This window comes from Molothrus aeneus, chromosome 23, assembly GCF_037042795.1.
Source record: "Molothrus aeneus isolate 106 chromosome 23, BPBGC_Maene_1.0, whole genome shotgun sequence".
Lineage (NCBI taxonomy): Eukaryota > Metazoa > Chordata > Aves > Passeriformes > Icteridae > Molothrus > Molothrus aeneus.
In genome coordinates, this window is record NC_089668.1 from 1,945,817 (window position 1) to 1,965,155 (window position 19,339).

Consider the following 19,339-nt stretch of genomic DNA (forward strand, 5'->3'; position numbering starts at 1 on the left):
CCCACCCTGCTATCCGGTGCCCACTTTGCTGTCCCTGCCCTTCCCTGGGCCGCATCCCGGCCCCAGCCCCTCAGGGCTCCCCTCAGCCCGCTCTGTGCCCCCTTCACCCTTCAGTGATGGCAGGAGCCCCCCCAACAGCGCTGCCCACTGCACCCCCTTGGCTGCGGGACGCTCCCTCTCCCCCTGCCCCAGGGTGTTTGCAGGACCTCTCCCACAATAATTTTGGGGAAATAAAGGCCATTTCAGCGGTGGGGGCCTCGCAGGGCCGGACTGCCATGGGATGGGGTATGTGGGGTGATGCCCGCGGCGCACGGACCCCACTGGGGGTACACGGACCCCACTCGCACCAACCCAGCCCGGGGAGCCCCTGGGACCCCCCTGACCCCACCTCAGCCCTGGGAGCCCCCCCAGACCCTCCCTCGCCCACCCCCTGCCCTGGGGTCCCCCCTCCCCTAGGATGGTTCAGCCCCCCCTTAACCCCCCACCTCAGGGAATGGTTCCTCCCCGCCCACCTGGACACCCCTCAGCGATGGTACATCCTCCCCCCCCCGTTCCCCGCCTCAGTGGTACAGCCCAAGCTCCCCCGGCGCTCAGCCTAACTTGCTAGGTGCCGCTGCGGCTTGCGATTGGTCAGCTGGCGAGAGGGGGCGGAACGGAGAGCTGCGATTGGACGAAACGGCGCGGGAGGCGGGGCCGCGGGCCCGGGGCGGGCAGGGTTGGTTGCGCGGCGCGGCGGCGGGTCGGGCGCTGTGAGGGGAGGCAGGAAAATGGCGCTGACGCAGGGCACGAAGCGCAAAGTCTGCTACTACTACGATGGTGAGGGGCTGCGGGCACCCGCCGGGGCCGCCGGGCCGCGGGAGAGCCGTCCCAGGGCGGGGGGGAGTGGGGGGCTGAGGGGGCGGGGTTGAGAGGTGAGGGGAGAATGGGGGGGGTGAGGGCGAGGGGTCACTGAGGGGGAATGGGGAGGGGGGGTGAGGGTAATGGGGTCACTGAGGGAGGATGGGGGTGCTGGGGGTGGGATGAGAGGTTGGGAATGGGGGATCATTGGGGTCATGGAGGTGAGGGGGGGTTTAAAGGTTTGGGGATGGATCTTGGGGGTATTGATGGGCAGGGGAGGTCAGGGCAAGGGGATCAAGGGTAGTGTGGGAGGGCATGGCAGGGATGTGGGGAGCACTGGGGAGGAGAATGGGATGAGAGGGGAAGATTGGGCGTGTGGGATGAGGAAAGGGGGAGATTTGGGGGAAGATCACGGGGGGTGAGGAAATGGGAAGATCTGGGAATTCGGGGGAAGATCAGGGGAATGAGGAAATGTGAGGATTTAGGGGAAGATCAGGGGGATGGGATGGGGAAATAGGGAGATCTGGGGATTTGGGAGAAGATCAGGGAGATGGGGAAATTTGGGGTTTTGGGAGATGGGGAAATGTGGCGATTTGGGGATTTGGGAGATGGGAAAGGCAGGGAAATGTCCAGGTTGGTGAGAGGGGCTCGAGGCCAGGAGAGGCTTTGGGGACTGAGATGCTGGAGGAGGATTTTGGGGAGGTGCTGGACGGGCTCTGAGGAGACTGAGCCACTCCTGGGACAGCGCTTTGGGGTCAGGAGGGGACAAAAAGGATTTGGGAGCCGGGCTGGCTGTGTGTGCAGGGAGCCAGGAACGTCCTTCAGCTCTGGCTCCTTTTGGGGCTCCCTGAGCAGCAGAAAAATCCCAAACCCTTCCCTGGGTGTCCTGTGGGGCTGAGAAATCCCAGTCCTGCCCCTCTCCCTTCCCCTGCTCCTTTTTCACTGGCTCTGGGCTCCCCCTGTGTCAGAGACCTTGTGCAATCCTCTGAAATCAAATAAAAACTTCTTCTTGCTGCTTTTTCCCCCTCAAAGGATGTGCCCAGTGCAGGAGAAAATCCTATCCTATTTTTTTCCCCTCTAAAATATGATTTTTTTCCCTCTAAAATGTGATTTTTTTTTCTCTCTAAAAATATGATTTTTTCCCACTAAAAATGTGGGGTTTTTTTTCCCTCTAAAAATGTGATTTTTTTCCCTCTAAAAATGTGATTTTTTTCCCCTCTAAAAATATAATTTTTTCCCTCTAAAAATGTGGGGTTTTTCCCTCTAAAAATGTGATTTTTTTTCCCTCTAAATTGTGATTTTTTCCCTTTAAATGTGATTTTTTCCCTCTAAAAATGTGTGATTTTTTCCCTCTGAAATGTGATTTTTTCCCCTCTAAAATGTGATTTTTTTCCCTCTAAAATGTGATTTTTTCCCCCCTTAAATGGGAGATTTTCAGCCCTGCTGGGTTCTAATTTTTAAAGGCATTTAATTCTATCTGAAATATGAAATAAGAGCAGCTGTTTTGTTTGAAATGCTGCTGCTGCCCTGCAGGTCTTTGCTGCACAAGAATTTCACAAATGTGAGTTCCATACTTTGTGGTGAGATTTTAGTGCCTTTTTTTTTATTATTTTTTAACTTTTAGTGCCTTTAATATTTTTAACTTTTAGTGCCTTTTTTTTTGGTGATTTTTAAATTTTTTTTTTTTGCTTTTTCACTGTTCATTTCTGAGCAGCTTTTGAACATCCACAGCTGAGGGGGTAAAAAAACTGAGAGGAAATAAATCATTTGTTCGTTTTTTTCCACCCTGGGAGGTTAAAACAGCCCAACCTGCTGGTGAGAATTCCCTGAATTTTATGGGATGAAGGAATTGGGGTGTGAGGGAAGCTTTGGATGGAATTTCTCCTTTCAGAGCTGCCTTTGGAGGGATTTAACCCCAGCAGATCCTGCTAAATTCACACTTTTTAATCTGCTCTGACATCCAGGGATGTGCTCAGCACAGGGAACACGAGCTCAGCCTTGGCCCATTCAAAAATGGGGATTTTTTAAAAAAGCTTCACTGAGTTCTCTGCTTGTATTTTCTCTCTGCAGAACCTCAAATATCTCTTGAAAGTTCCCCCAAATTTTGATTTTTGAGGTGGTAAAATACATCCCTGAAAGTGGCACGGTGTGGATTGGCAACATTTCAGAAAATGGAATTATTTCCAGTGGGGAAAAAAAAAAAAGTATTTAGATTAAAAAAAAAAAAAAAATCTGTTTAGTGAAAGAACATTCCCCCAGAGCTCCACAAACAGGAGCAGATTTGCCTGAATGTGGGATTTGCACTTCTGGCATCTCCTGAAAATCCATCCGTGGCCAGAGGAGGGAAAACTGCTTGTGCTGAAGGTGCAGGGTGCTGATGAAATCTGAATTCTGCTCTCTGAGTCACTGGCCAGACTGGATTGGAGCTCCTGCTTCCCAAAAGGAGCAGGAACAGCTTGCTCTGCTTCCCCAGGAAAATGAGGCTTGGGAGAGATTCCTGCTCCCTGCAGCCAAAGGTGAAATCTGAAAGGGAAATTGCTGGGAATTTCAGGGAAATGAGCGCCCCAGGGAAAGGAGGTGGGGTAAAAATCCCATTTCTCAGTTTGGAGCAGGAAATCCACATCAGGAGGGGACTTTGGGGCTGTAAAAGAATTCCTGAGGGGTGGCTGGGAATGCTCTGGGGGGATTGGAAGGAATAAAAAGGGGTGAAAAGAAGAGTGGGGCTGTAAAAGCAGAGCTGGGTGGTGTTTGCAGAGTTCAGAGTTCCCTGGATCCCATTTCCCTTGGGTAAACAGGAGGAAAGTGAGGCTCAGGCTGGGTGTTCCTGGGCTGAGTCACTCCCTGAGCTGGGATGAACTGCAGGGCTCCTGCTGGGGCTGGGAAACATCTCTGGGAGTGAGCTCTGACCCTAAACCTGGGAAACATCCCTGGGACTGACCCCAAACCTGGGAAACATCCCTGGGACTGACCCCAAACCTGGGAAACATCCCTGGGACTGAGCCCTGACCCTAAACCTGGGAAACATCCCTGGCACTGACCCCAAACCTGGGAAACATCCCTGGGTGTGAGCCCTGACCCTAAACCTGGGAAACAGCCCTGGGACTGACCCCAAACCTGGGAAACATCCCTGGGACTGACCCCAAACCTGGGAAACATCCCTGGGACTGAGCCCTGACCCTAAACCTGGGAAACATCCCTGGGACTGACCCCAAACCTGGGAAACATCCCTGGCACTGACCCTAAACCTGGGAAACATCCCTGGAACTGACCCCAAACCTGGGAAACATCCCTGGAACTGAGCCCTGACCCCAAACCTGGGAAACATCCCTGGAACTGAGCCCTGACCCTAAACCTGGGAAACATCCCTGGGACTGAGCCCTGACCCTAAACCTGGGAAACATCCCTGGGACTGACCCCAAACCTGGGAAACATCCCTGGAACTGAGCCCTGACCCTAAACCTGGGAAACATCCCTGGGACTGAGCCCTGACCCTAAACCTGGGAAACATCCCTGGGACTGACCCCAAACCTGGGAAACATCCCTGGAACTGAGATCCTCTGAGCCCAAACCTGGGAAACAGCCCTGGCACTAAACCCTGACCCCAAACCTGGGAAACATCCCTGGGACTGACCCCAAACCTGGGAAACATCCCTGGAACTGAGATCCTCTGAGCCCAAACCTGGGAAACAGCCCTGGCACTAAACCCTGACCCCAAACCTGGGAAACATCCCTGGGACTGAGCACTGACCCTAAACCTGGGAAACAGCCCTGGCACTAAACCCTGACCCTAAACCTGGGAAACATCCCTGGAACTGAGCCCTGACCCTAAACCTGGGAAACTTCCCTGGGACTGAGATCCTCTGAGCTCAAACCTGGGAAACAGCCCTGGCACTAAACCCTGAGCCCCTCTGACCCCAAATTTGGGAGAACATCCCTGGCACTGAGCCCTGAGCCCCTCTGAGCCCAAAGCTGGCAGGATTCCTCCCCTGCACTGCCCCAGCCATGCCATGGGTTGGGCTGGGAGATGATCCAGCCCCTTTCCAAAGGCAGGGACACCTTGCACTGGTGGCATTCCAAGTTCCCTGGCTCAGATTTGAGGGGCAGCCCTGAATCCATGGATATCCCTGGAGATTCCCAATCTTGGAGATTCTTCCTCTGCACTGCCATGGGATGGTTTGGGTTGGGAGCCATGGAATGGGTTGGGTTGGGAGCCATGGAATGGTTTGGATTGGGAGCCATGGAATGGTTTGGATTGGGAGCCATGGAATGGTTTGGGTTGGCAGCCATGGAATGGTTTGGATTGGGAGCCATGGAATGGTTTGGATTCAGAGCCATGGAATGGTTTGGGAGCCATGGAATGGTTTGGATTGGGAGCCATGGAATGGTTTGGGTTCAGAGCCATGGAATGGTTTGGATTGGGAGCTGTGGAATGGTTTGGATTGGGAGCTGTGGAATGGTTTGGATTCAGAGCCATGGAATGGTTTGGATTCAGAGCCATGGGATGGTTTGGATTCAGAGCCATGGGATGGTTTGGGCTGGGAGCCATGGAATGATTTGGATTCAGAGCCATGGGATGGTTTGGATTCAGAGCCATGGAATGGTTTGGGTTCAGAGCCATGGAATGGTTTGGATTGGGAGCCATGGAATGGTTTGGATTCAGAGCCATGGAATGGTTTGGATTCAGAGCCATGGAATGGTTTGGGTTCAGAGCCATGGAATGGTTTGGGTTCAGAGCCATGGAATGGTTTGGGAGCCATGGAATGGTTTGGGTTCAGAGCCATGGAATGGTTTGGGTTCAGAGCCATGGAATGGGTTGGGTTGGCAGCCATGGGATGGTTTGGATTCAGAACCATGGGATGGTTTGGGTTCAGAGCCGTGGAATGGTTTGGGAGCCATGGAATGGTTTGGATTGGGAGCTGTGGAATGGTTTGGGTTGGCAGCCATGGGATGGTTTGGGTTGGGAGATGATCCAGCAGCACTGATCCAATTCCAGCCCCTTTCCTCTAGTGGCATTCCAAATTCCCTGTCTGAAATTTGAGGGTGAAAACCCTGAATCCATGGATTTCCCTGTGCCAGGAAGGTGGGAAATCCCAGTCACTGCTGGAGGAGAAACAAATCCCAGAGGAGCTGATGATTCCCCCTGCAGGAATTGCTGACAAACTCCTTTCTGCTTCCAGGGGATGTTGGGAATTATTATTATGGCCAAGGACATCCCATGAAACCCCACAGGATCCGCATGACCCACAACCTCCTGCTCAATTATGGCCTCTACAGGAAGATGGAGATCTATGTAAGCTCATTATTGGATGTCATAATTGATGTTTCATGCTTTAATTGTGGAGCTTTTCTCTGGGAGGAAAGGAACAAACCCCAATCCATTGTGTTGGTGCATTTCTGGTTTCTTCTCAGAAAGTGAGGGGTTCTGTGCTTCAGAGAGGCTTTGCAGACAGCAAAACTGATTTTAATCCTTGAAATTAAATTTATTTCCACGTCTGCCTATGTAACACTCACCAACAGTGCCATTCTTACCTTTCAAATTCACTTTTTCTCCCTTAGCACTGCTGCTTTGATACTTTTCACAGTTCCTGGGGGGAAATGGGAACTGGAAATGGGAGCTGGGGAGGGAATCAATCCCAAAGCAAATCCCAAAGCAGCCTTGCTGTGTTGCTGTCCTTGCAGCGCCCCCACAAGGCCAATGCAGAGGAGATGACCAAGTACCACAGCGATGATTACATCAAATTCCTGAGGTCCATCCGCCCTGACAACATGTCTGAGTACAGCAAGCAGATGCAGAGATGTGAGTGATGCTGCAGCTGAAAACCTGGAAGTTTGGGATAAATTTCTGACTTTGCTTTTTTTTTTTTGGGGGGGATTTTTCTGGTGAATAAAGAATTTAAAACCAGGTCCCACTCCCCAGCTCAAGGAGCTGAGGGAAATCCTCTCACCTGGTTGTATTTTGGGGGGGTTTTTTTGTTGCCTAAATTTCTTTCCTGGTTGGAGATGACAGAATTGCTCCATTTCTGACCTGTGTGGAGTTTGTGTTTGTGCTCATCTTCAACCAGAAGAGTTGGTTTAAAACCAGCAAATTTAAAACCAGCAAATTAAAAAAGCCCCAAATCCTCAATTCTACCCCAAATCTGAAGGATTTTCAGGGCAGGGTGAGATACTCATCAATACCTGATGATTTTATGGGTTAATTTCTTATTCCAACCTCTCCAATCCACGGAGCAGCTCTTTAATGGCACAAAACCCTGGCTTTGGTGTCTCAGCCACTCTGAGCTGATGTTTTTATGGCAAAATAAATTTCTAACCAGCCCTGACAACCAGTGGGGAGAGCTCAAGCTTCATTTAAACAACATTTCACTCTTGGAAACCCCCTGAGAGCTGAAGGGGACAGATATTTCTGCACGAGGTTCGTGATTAATACACACTGAAAGCCTCCCCCCAGCCCATGATGTTCTTTAATCCACCAAATGACATCCAGCAAAATGGATTTTTGTACCCAAAGTGACCTGTTTACCCCTGGAGCAGCCACAGCTCATGAACACTCAGCTCTCTCTGGTGCTCAGTGTTTTCTGCACTGTTTGTTATTCCAGCAAAAGTCAAAATGTGAAAATGAAACATGCAAAGGACAGAGCTTTTCTTCAACAAAACCTGCTGGAGCAGTCTCTAATTCCATTTTGGCATGCCAGGCTTGGGCAGAGTAAATCAAAGGGCCTGAAGTTTAATTTCTGGTAATGAGTGACTATTTTTAATAGTGGAATTAATTACAGCAAAAATTTATTGAGGCTAAAACTCCAGTAGTGCTGAGAAGCCAAAGCTGTGGGATTTGAAGTCAAAGGAGTGTGCAAAGTGTCAGCCACACATTTCCATTGCATCATTTGATCTCTGCATTTTCTTTAACGCTTTTGGCCACTTTACAAATCCAAATATTGGTGTAAAATTCTGATTTTATTTCTGCTTTTATTTTAATGATTTTTTTTTCCCATTCTCTTCCAGTTAATGTTGGGGAGGACTGCCCTGTGTTTGATGGGCTCTTTGAGTTCTGTCAGCTCTCTGCTGGAGGCTCTGTTGGTAAGATCACAAATCCTGTGGATTTTTTATTGTGTTTTATTTTCTGTCTCTGTGAACCTATTGCTGATTTAATGATGAAATCCAGGTTTCTCCAAGCTCTCTGTCTGTTGAATCCCTTTTCATTTGTTAATCACTAATTTGGGTTACCTCCCTGAAGGAGTGAGGAGCTCTGTAACAACACCAGTGAGTTAAAACAAAACAGAAAGAGTTCAAGAGTTAAAACAAAACCACAACAGCACAGTTGAATAAAAAAAAAATCAACCTGAGCTTTACATTCAAATAAAAGTTGTAAAAGTCTCACTCTGAGCAGGCACAACCTGAAAAGGAAAGACCAGTGTGGCTTAGGTGCTGTTTTAAAAAAACCCACCAACTCTGGACATGAGGCAAAGCAGAAACTGAAAGGTTTGAGAGCTGGAACATTGAAATTTTGGTTTTTTTTTTTATTTTCTCACAAGTCCCAGCAGAGCTGTTTGTGTGCACAGCCTGAGCTCTGTGGCTGCTGCTGCCACAGTGACACCTCCAGCCTGGATTTCCTGTGCCAGCAGCAGCCCAGCACTGACTGTAGCAGCTTCTGAAGCAGCTCTGTGCTCTCTCTGCTCCCAGGGCTGCAGAATTCCACAGAATTCCTGATTTATTGGGATCCTGGCAGGTTCCAGAACGTGCACAAAGTTGGTGGAAGGGGCTGGGGTAGGGGAACTTCCTCTGGGTGCATTTTCACTCCATGACCTGAACAAATCTCAGCTCAAACCTTGCTCTGCTCAGGGCTCTGAGAAACCAGGGTGACCCCAGCTGGGTGCTGGGTTTGTGGGGATTTTCCTGCTCTGAGGCAAAAGTGGGAAAGGATGAGAAATATTTCCCATTTCCCTTTGGTTTATGGGGACATCCAGGATCAAACCTTTGATTCCCAGTCAAAACTGGGAAAAAAAGATGAGAAATATTTCCCATTTTCCCTTGATTTATGGGGACATCCAGAGTCAAACCCTGGAGCAGGAGTCCCCCAAAACCCCAGGGAGGAGCTGGAGCTTCAACCTCAGGCTCTGTTTGAGGTTTTCCCTCCTGCTTTAACCTGTGTGGGATTTCTTCCTCAAACCTTGCTCTGCTCTGAGAAACCCAGATTATCTCAGGGTGAGCCCAGCTGGGTGCTGGGTTTGTGGGGATTTTCCTGCTCTGAGGCAAAAGTGGGAAATATTTCCCATTTTCCCTTTGTTTATGGGGACATCCAGAGTCAAACCCTGGAGCAGGACCTTTGTGAATCCCCCAAAAACTCCAGGGGTTTCTGGAGCCCCCAGAACCCCAGGGAGGAGCTGGAGCTTCAACCTCAGGCTCTGATTGAGGCTTTTCCCTCCTGCCTTAATTTCTTGTAATTGGGATTTCCTCCTGTGTGGGATTTCCTCCTCAAGCCTTGCCCTGTTCAGGGCTCTGAGAAACCCAGATTATCTCAGTGTGACCCCAGCTGGGTGCTGATTTTTGGGGATTTTCCTGCTCTGAGGAAAAAATGAGAAACATTTCCCATTTTCCCTTGATTTTTGGAGACACCCTGGAGCAGGTAGCCCCCAAAAACCCCTTGAGTTTCTGGAGCTCCCAAAAACCCCTGGGAGGAGCTGGAGCTTCAACCTCAGGCTGTGTTTGAGGTTTTCCCTCCTGCCTTAATTTCTTGTAATTGGGATTTCCTCCTCAAACCTTGCTCTGTTCAGGGCTCTGAGAAACCCAGATTGTCTCAGTGTGACCCCAGCTGGGTGCTGATTTTTGGGGATTTTCCTGCTCTGAGGAAAAAATGAGAAATATTTCCCATTTTCCCTTGATTTTTGGAGACACCTTGGAGAAACTCACCCCCTGAGTTTCTGGAGCCCCCAAAAACCCCAGGGAGGAGCTGGAGCTTCCCCTCAGGCTCTGTTTGAGGTTTTTCCCTCCTGCTTTAACCTGTGTGGGATTTCCTCCTCAAACCTTGCTCTGCTCAGGGCTCTGAGAAACCCAGATTGTCTCCAGTGTGACCCCAGCTGGGTTTGTGGGGATTTTCCTGCTCTGAGGCCAAAGTGGGAAGGGATGAGAAATATTTCCCATTTTCCCTTGGTTTGTGGGGACATCCAGAGTCAAACCCTGGAGCAGAGCCCCCAAAAACCCCAGGGAGGAGCTGGAGCTTCCCCTCAGGCTCTGTGTGAGGTTTTTCCCTCCTGCTTTAACCTGTGTGGGATTTCCTCCCCCAGCCAGTGCTGTGAAGCTGAACAAGCAGCAGACAGACATTGCAGTCAACTGGGCTGGAGGTCTCCACCACGCCAAGAAATCAGAAGCCTCTGGGTTCTGCTACGTCAACGACATCGTGCTGGCCATCCTGGAGCTCCTCAAGTACGGGCAGCGCCTCTGCCTCCTCTTCCTCACTGCTTCTCCTCAGCATTTTTCATTTATTCTGGGTTTTTTTCTGGTTTTTTTGGGCTCTGCTCCCCTCTCTCCCAAAAGGGATTTTGGAAAAAAAAAACTCCAAAATGTTTGGGAATATAATATATAATATGTGATATATAATATGTGATATATAATATGTGATATATAATATATAATATACGATATATAATATATAATATATAATATGTGACATATAATATATAATATATAACATATAATATATAATATATAATAATTTAGTATATGCCATGCCATGACATTATATAATATAATATATAATATATGATAATATGATAATATATAATATGCAAAATATAATATAATATAATATAGTATATGCCATGCCATGACATTATATTATATATTATATATAATATATGATATTTTATAACATATAATATATAATGTATAATGTATAATATATAATATGATACAATGTGATATAATGTAATATTATATATTATAATATAATAAATATATAATATATACTATAATATACTATAACATTACACAGCATAACATTTAGAAAAATATATAATAATATGCATAATATAATATATAAGATATACAATTATAATCATTATAATACAGATTATTATGTACTATAGTTATCTATTTTATTAGAAATAATTATAATATTTTTACTATTACCATAAATATACTCATTATAATATTATTATAAATATTATAAAAATTATATTACATTTATTGTAAATTAATTAAATTCTAATTTGGGGGGATTGTAAATCAATCCCAGCTCCTCTGGGATTTATTTCTCCCCCAGCAGTAGCTGGGCTCTCCCTGGCACAGGGAAATTCATGGATTCAGGGCTGCCCCTGAAATAAGAGAGGGAATTTGGAATTCCACCAGGGCAGGGTTTGCCTCAGCAGGAGCAGAGGATTTTTGGGGTTTTTGGGTGTCACATTATTTTGCTGCTGTTCTTTGTCCCACTCATGGCTGTGTGACAGCCTCTGGCTCCAGGCAAACCTCGCTGTGGGAGGCTTGGGCAGAAAAATGTGCAGAAAAATGTGCAGAAAAAAAAGTGCATAAAAATCCAATTTATTGGCTGAATCTGAACCAAACTCAGCAGCAAAAGTCACTTGATTTTCTGTCCCACTGCTGTCCCTTCCCCTGTAGATCCTGGCCTGAATTCCCTGCTCTGGAGGCAGTTTTTCCCATAAATAAATGCAATATTCTGATTTTTTCCAGGTACCACCAGCGAGTGCTGTACATTGACATCGACATCCACCACGGGGATGGGGTGGAGGAGGCTTTTTACACCACAGACAGGGTCATGACCGTGTCCTTCCACAAATATGGAGAATATTTCCCAGGAACTGGGGACCTGAGGGTGAGAGCCACCAAATTCCCAGGAGATTTGGGGTTTTTTTTTTTCCAGCTTTTTTGGGGATTTTTTCCAGCTTTTTTGGTTTTTTTTTTCCAGCTTTTTGGGGGTTTTTTCCAGCTTTTTTGGTTTTTTTTTTCCAGCTTTTTTGGGGTTTTTTTCCAGCTTTTTGGGGATTTTTTTCCTTTTTTTTTTTGGGTTTTTTTCCAGCTTTTCCACCCTGTCCCTGTGTGACACCCATTTGCTGAGGGCAGAGGGGTGGATGATCATTTTTTAAAGCCAAATCTTCGCTCTCAGTCTCTCTGGTGGGGTTGTGCTCACAAAAATGACTCCAAATGTGACATTTTGGTGGCTTTGCAGCCCCAGCTTGGTGACACAAACTCTTGGTGAAGGTTTCTGAGGGAGTGGATTTTTATTGGCACTTCCTGCAGTGACTCAGAGTGTCACCTGTGACTTGTGACATTACCAGAACTTCTGTTCTCAGGGGTGAAAGGTTCTTTACTTATTTTTAAGGGATTTTTACAAGAATTGTGATTTTTTTTTTGGTCTAAATCCTCTCATCTTTCACATGGGATTTGTATTTTTTCAGCCCTACCAAGAACTTGGTGCTGCACCATAAATGAAAAAAAAACCCAATTTTTAATAAACCACTTGTCTGTGAACGTGATAAAAACCTTAAAATATATAATATTTTAGTGCAGAATATTTTATTTTTATTTAAAAGCAGAATTCAGTGACTGAATAAATTCAGTGACTGCCCTGCCCAGCCCAGCCCAGCTGCCTGCTGCTCGTGTCTGCAGTAAATCGTTAATATTTAACAATATTAATTACTCTGGCTTAATATCTGGATGAGGCTGGGTTCCAAGCTTCCTTTCCCAGTTTGGGGCAGGATTTGGGTTTCTGGTGAGCTCAGTTCTGCTCTCTCAACCCGCAGGACATTGGGGCAGGCAAAGGGAAATACTACGCTGTCAATTATCCCCTGCGGGACGGCATCGACGACGAGTCCTACGAAGCCATTTTCAAACCTGTGAGTGAAACCTCCTCTGCTCAGGGATCCTCTGTGCTCCCACTTTGTCCTCAGGGCCATTCTTTAGGGGATTTTATTGAGTTTTTGTGGGATTTTTTTTTTTTTTTAATGGGACAAGGTTCAACCAAGGGCTCTGTTCTCCCCCCAGAACAATCGGGGTCTGTGTGGGAGCTCCTGGGTGTGAGAGCCCCAGTGTTGGCTGGGGATTGAATTGTGCTGGGGATTGAATTGTGCTGGGGATTGAATTGTGGAAAAGCCCAGAGCTGAGCAGGGTCCATGAGCTCTGCATGAGGAGGATGTTGGGTTTCAATCCAAGGATTTGGCCCCCTTGGGTTGTGGGGACACCCAGAGTCAAACCCTTGGGCTGGAGCTTTGTGGATCCCCCACAAACCCCAGGGAGGGGCTGGAGCTTCACCTCAGGCTCTGTCCCAGCTGTGGGAGCAGCAGGCATGGCCTGACACGCCTGGCTGTCACTGTGCTGCTGTGACAGTGGCCTGTGGGCAGGGGGGTGACAGAGCCTTTGTTTTTTAGGTGATCTCCAAGGTGATGGAGACGTTCCAGCCCAGCGCTGTCGTCCTGCAGTGTGGCTCTGATTCCCTGTCTGGGGACAGGCTGGGCTGCTTCAACCTCACCATCAAAGGTAGGAGCTGAGCTGCTGCTCAGCAGGAATGCCATGGAAAAGCTGGCATGTTGGGAAGGATGAAAGTTTGACAAAAAAGTCTCACAGATGTGTGTGCTTGGCAGAAAGATTTTTAAATGTAGAGTCTGATGAAGGAATAGAGATGGAAGCAAGTTCTGGTATAGAAGAAAAGAATTGCTGAGCCAGTCTGACTGGATAACCAAGGAGGCAAAGGGGGTGTGAGTTATTATGAGGGGTTTTTATGGCTTAGAGCAAAGGATAAACCCACCCCAAACAAGAAGATGTTTTTAACAAGCAGAAAGAGAGCACAGGCAAACAAGGCAGAAAATGAGGCAAGGAGAAAATGCTCTCAGAATGCAAGAAAACTGAAAACCAACTTCTACCTTAAACTGCAATGCACTGACTGTTAGTGATTGGAGAACAGTAACATGAATATGGTAATTACAGCAGTTATGATAGGCTGTAGATAAAAGTTCAGGTATAGATTGGTTCTGCTGTGTTGAGATGCTCAGCAAAGAAAAGTATAGAATGCATTGTGACCTAAAGAAAAGTATAGAATGCATTGTGACCTAAAGAAAAGTATAGAATGCATTGTGACCAAAATAAAAGTATAGAATGCATTGTGACCAAACCCAAAGGGTCTCCAGGCCTGCCTGCAGCTGGAGCTGACAGCTGTAGGCACAGGCTCTGTCACCCACCACCCTGGACTGCTGGAACCTCTTGGATACAATAAACTGCATTTTGGATACAATAAACTGCATTTGGAGAGCCCCTGGAGTCCCACATCCCTCATTTTGGCTCTTACACTGGCATTTATACCACGAGTGTGACCTTTTTATTTGCACTGCAGGCCATGCCAAGTGTGTGGAGTTTGTGAAGAGCTTTAACCTGCCCATGCTGATGCTGGGAGGAGGGGGGTACACGATCCGCAACGTGGCGCGCTGCTGGACCTACGAGACTGCTGTGGCTCTGGACACTGAGATCCCCAATGGTAACTCCCCCCCTGCAGCCCTGGGGCAGGCCTGGCCTCACTGAGACCCCCCTGCCTCACTTTGGAAAGCCAGGAGGCTGCTGAGGAAGGCAGGAGCCTCCCCTGAAATGGAGAATGTGAACCCTCCCCACCCCTCTGAAGTGTTATAAATTTTAAATTAAGGGGCTCTCAGGGAAAATTATGGGAGCAGGAAATAACAGTTCTTGAATAGGGAAGAAAATGAAAAAGATAAAATGAACAATGCAGTGCACTAGAACAACAGTGCCAGAGTCAGAGCCCAGCCTGGCACCCTGTGGGTCAGGCTGGTGGCAGCAGAACCATTGGAATTGTGGCTCAGCCCTCCTGCAGTGCCAGGGCTGGTTCTGCTGGAGCAGGGATCCTGGAGAAAGGTGCAGTCTCTGCCTCTGCAGATCCAGGGCAAGAGGCAGCTGCTGTTCCTCTGGGCAATCCAGTGCAGAAGCCGTGCTGGTGTTCCAGAATCTCCAGATTATATCTGGGTAGGAATGTTTGAAATCTCAGATTACATCCAGGTAGGAATGTTTGAAATCTGAGATTCTATCCAGGTAGGAATGTGTGAAATCTCCAGATTATATCTGGGTAGGAATGTTTGAAATCCCCATATTATATCCAGGTAGGAATATTTGAAATCTCAGATTATATCCAGGAAGGAATGTTTGAAATCTCAGATTCTATCCGGGTAGGAATGCTTGGCTCCTCCCTCTGGGCTCCCATCTGCCAATGGGATGCTGTAGTTCTTATCAGCCATGCAGGGACATTCCAGAGCTGTTATCAGCAGGTGTCCCCTCCCAGAGAGGTGTGACTGTGGTCACTCAGAGAGAGAGATAAGGCAAACTGCCCACTTGACCAAGGCAATCTGCCATGCAGATGGTAACAGAGTCCATCCTGCCTTGCAGTCTGGAACACCCCAAGAGCTCAGGTGTAGAATTTGCAGGCAACCCCAACAAGGGAAGAGATGAGAATCTCGACTCCATGTTTCAGAAGGCTGATTTATTATTTTATGATCTGTATTATATTAAAAGAAAATTATATACTAAAACTATACTAAAGAATAGAAGGGAAGAGAAGGAGAAAGGAAAGGAAAGGAAAGGAAAGGAAAGGAAAGGAAAGGAAAGGAAAGGAAAGGAAAGGAAAGGAAAGGAAAGGAAAGGAAAGGAAAGGAAAGGAAAGGAAAGGAAAGGAAAGGAAAGGGAAAGGAAAGGGAAAGGAAAGGGAAAGGAAAGGAAAGGAAAGGAAAGGAAAGGAAAGGAAAGGGAAAGGGAAAGGGAAAAGAATGATAATAAAATCTTGTGACTGAGCCAGTTGGGCTGTGATTGGCCATTAATTAGAAACAACCACATGAGGCCAATCCCAGATGCACCTGTTGCATCCCACAGCACAGATAACCATTGGTTACATTTTGTTCCTGAGGCCTCTCAGGAGGAACAATCCTAAGGAAAGGATTTTCCATAAAATGTGTCTGTGACACTCAGGGCCGTGCTGCTGCTGCTGGGCTTCTCTTACCTCTGCATGTTCCCTTTTGGATTCCTGAGTGCTGCACCCTGCTGAGAATCTGGTGTTAATTACCATTAATTTCCCCTCAGAACTTCCATACAACGACTACTTTGAGTACTTTGGGCCAGACTTTAAGCTCCACATCAGCCCCTCCAACATGACCAACCAGAACACCAACGAGTACCTGGAGAAAATCAAGTGAGCACCGGGGGAACGGCCCTTCCACGGGGGCTGGGGGCCTCGGTGGCCCTTGGTGACAAAGTGTCCTTCCCTGGCTGGCTCTAGGCAGAGGCTCTTTGAGAACCTGAGGATGCTCCCTCACGCTCCTGGCGTCCAGATGCAGCCAATTCCTGAGGATGCGGTCCAGGAGGACAGCGGGGATGAGGAGGAGGATGATCCTGAAAAACGCATCTCAGGTAGGTGCTGGGGTTGGGTTAGAACTGGGCTGGGGATGGGATTGGGCTGGGGAATGGAATTGTGCTGGGAATTGTGCTGGGAATTGTGCTGGGGATGGGATTGGGCTGGGAATTGTGCTGGGAATTGTGCTGGGGATGGGATTGGGCTGGGAATTGTGCTGGGAATTGGATTGTACTGGGAATTGCATTGGGGATGGGATTGGGCTGGGAATTGTATTGGGGATGGGATTGGGCTGGGAATTGTGCTGGGAATGGGATTGTACTGGGAATTGTGCTGGGAATTGTGCTGGGGATGGGATTGTACTGGGAATTGTGCTGGGGATGGGATTGGGCTGGGAATTGTATTGGGGATGGAATTGTACTGGGAATTGTACTGGGAATGGGATTGTACTGGGAATTGTGCTGGGATTGTGCTGGGAATTGTATTGGGGATGGAATTGTGCTGGGATTGTGCTGGGAATGGAATTGTGCTGGGGATGGAATTGTGCTGGGATTGTGCTGGGAATTGTACTGGGAATTGTACTGGGATTGTGCTGGGATTGTGCTGGGAATGGAATTGTGCTGGGAATTGTGCTGGGAATGGAATTGTGCTGGGAATTGTACTGGGATTGGGATTGTACTGGGAATTGTGCTGGGAATTGTACTGGGATTGTGCTGGGATTGTGCTGGGAATGGAATTGTGCTGGGAATTGTGCTGGGATTGTGCTGGGAATTGTACTGGGAATACCCCAGAGCTGAGCAGGGTCCATGAGCTCTGCATGAGGAGGATGTTGGGTTTCAATCCAAGGATTTGGCCCCCTTGGGTTGTGGGGACACCCAGAGTCAAACCCTTGGGCTGGAGCTTCGTGGATCCCCCACAAACCCCAGGGAGGGGCTGGGGCTTCACTCAGGCTCTGTCCCAGGGTTTCCACTCCTCTTTCACCCTCTCTGCTTTGAATCCATGCCCACCTCCCTGCTGGGTTTCTGTAGGACAGGGCCCTGCAGGATCTCTCCTGCCCGCTGATTTCCATGATGGGAAAAACTTGGATTTTTAAGGGAGAATTCCAGCAGTTGCTGAGGGCTGGGACAGAATCCTTGGGAGAATCCTGGGTGTGAAAATTTGAGTTTTCTCTCCAGCCTGGGGTCTGGCAGACAGATTTGGCAGTGTCAGGTCTGGACATCCCACTGTGCCTAATCCCACTTGCCCACATGATTTTGGAGCAGGTGGGGAAGGGATGAGCTCAAAGATTCATCAGCTGCCACAAAAAGTGCTTTGATCACACCCTCACCCTGATTTCTGTGAGCTCCACTCAGACAACGAATGCTGGGAACCTCCTGAGGTTGAAATCTGCTCTGTGCTCTCCCCTTCCAGTCCGAAATTCCAACAAGAGAATCTCCTGTGATGAGGAATTCTCGGACTCCGAGGACGAGGGCGAGGGAGGCCGCAAGAACGTGGCCAACTTCAAAAAAGCCAAACGTGTGAAGGCAGAGGAGGAGAAGGAGGAGCAGGAGAAGAAAGGTGAGCAGCAGAGCTGCCTGCAAGTTTTCCTCCTCTGTGTCTTTAATTTCATTTTTTCCTCCTCTGTGTCTTTAATTTTTTCCTCCTCTGTGTCTTTAATTTCACTTTTTCCTCCTCTGTGTCTTTAATTTCATTTTTTCCTCCTCTGTGTCTTTAATTTCACTTTTTCCTCCTCTGTGTCTTTAATTTCATTTTTTCCTCCTCTTTGTCTTTAATTTAATTTTGATTTTTTTTTCCCCCCCAGATGAGAAAGAAGAGGAAAAAGCAAAAGAGGAAAAAGCAGCAGCAGCAACAGCAGCAGCAGAACCCAAAGGGTGAGCCTGGCTCCTCCTGCCATGCCCAGGGGGTTTAGGAGGATTCAAGGGCTGATGTGACAATTTGGGTGAATTTGTCACAAATTCCTCATGAGAAGTTTGCAGGTGTTGAGAGGGCTGAAAAATCAAAATATTGCCCTTTCTTTCAGCAATGGATGAAAAAATCGGATTTTTAATATGTTAAATATAATTGGTAATAGATTTAAATTATAAAGGAATAATAATTAAATGAATATTAGTTAATTAAAATAATAAAATAGTGAAATGAATTAATTAACTTAATAATGAGTATATTAATTAATTAAAATAATAAAAGTTAATTAATTAACTTAATAATTATTAGAGTAATCAAAATAATACATTAGTTAAATAAATTAATTGAATTAATAATGATTAATTATTTTAAAATAATAAAATAATTACATAAATTAATTGAATTAATAATGATTAGATTGATTAATTAAAATAATAAAATAATTACATAAAATCTTAAATTAATGGTTAAATTAATAACATTTCATTAACAATATATTTTAAATATTAAATATATTAAAAGAATATATTTTAATATAATTAATAATATATTTTAAATATTATTAGATATATTAAAAGAATATATTTTAATATAATTAATAATATATTTTAAATATTATTAGATATATTGAAATAATACATTTTAATATAATTATTAATATATTTTAAATACTATTAAATCTATTAAAATAATATATTTTAATATATTTAAATTAAATTAAATTTTAGCTGAAAATCAACCAAATAAGCAACACTTTTAATCCTTGTTATTCCATCCAAACCCAAATTAAATGAAATTTTAGCTGAAAATGAACAAATAAGCAACACTTTTAATCCTTGCTGTTAGATCCAAACCCAAATGATCGATTTCAACCAAATCCTTCTCTTGTTTTTGCTTCCCCAGGGTGAAGGAAGAGACAAAATCCACCTGAGTGGCTGCTCTGCCTGGCTGCTGTGGGTTCAGCTCCTGGGCTGCCCCCTCCCCACAGGATTTCTATTTTATATATGTTTTCTGTATATATTTCTATAGAATTGTACAAATGACTGGAGAACTGTAAATTATTCCTCGCTGCAGCCCTGGGAGCAGCCAGGGGAGGATTCTGAGCAGCCCAGCTCTGGTGCCCAGGGAGTTTCACCCTTTGCCTTCCACCTCCCTCCTTGGTGTGGCTCTACAAACACAAAAATCACTTCCTGCCCTTGCCTTTCTCCAAAATAACCTTGGAAAAGAATAATTGAAGTAGAAGTAGTGTCTGCA

At 46.5% G+C, this 19,339-nt stretch overlaps 1 protein-coding gene across 1 annotated transcript; it reads left to right on the forward strand.

The window, feature by feature from the left end:
* The first annotated feature begins 721 nt into the window (after positions 1-721).
* On the forward strand, positions 722-19,128 carry HDAC1 (histone deacetylase 1). Its single transcript, XM_066564968.1, has 14 exons — positions 722-816; positions 6,015-6,127; positions 6,517-6,634; positions 7,837-7,911; positions 10,116-10,254; positions 11,518-11,659; positions 12,588-12,680; positions 13,212-13,320; positions 14,171-14,311; positions 15,913-16,021; positions 16,109-16,239; positions 17,591-17,737; positions 17,982-18,051; positions 18,989-19,128. The coding sequence occupies exons 1-14, from the start codon at positions 768-770 to the stop codon at positions 19,014-19,016; spliced, it is 1,464 nt and encodes a 487-aa protein (XP_066421065.1). The 5' UTR covers positions 722-767; the 3' UTR covers positions 19,017-19,128.
* Positions 19,129-19,339: the final 211 nt, after the last annotated feature.

What these genes read in the sequence shown, in the direction of transcription:
- HDAC1 (XM_066564968.1), top strand. Translation starts at nt 768, where the DNA reads ATGGCGCTGACGCAGGGCACGAAGCGCAAAGTCTGCTACTACTACGAT. An exon ending in ACGAAGCCATTTTCAAACCT is followed by an intron (nt 12,681 to 13,211) that starts GTGAGTGAAACC and finishes TTTGTTTTTTAG; the next exon opens with GTGATCTCCAAGGTGATGGA. An exon ending in GCAGCAGCAGAACCCAAAGG is followed by an intron (nt 18,052 to 18,988) that starts GTGAGCCTGGCT and finishes TTGCTTCCCCAG; the next exon opens with GGTGAAGGAAGAGACAAAAT.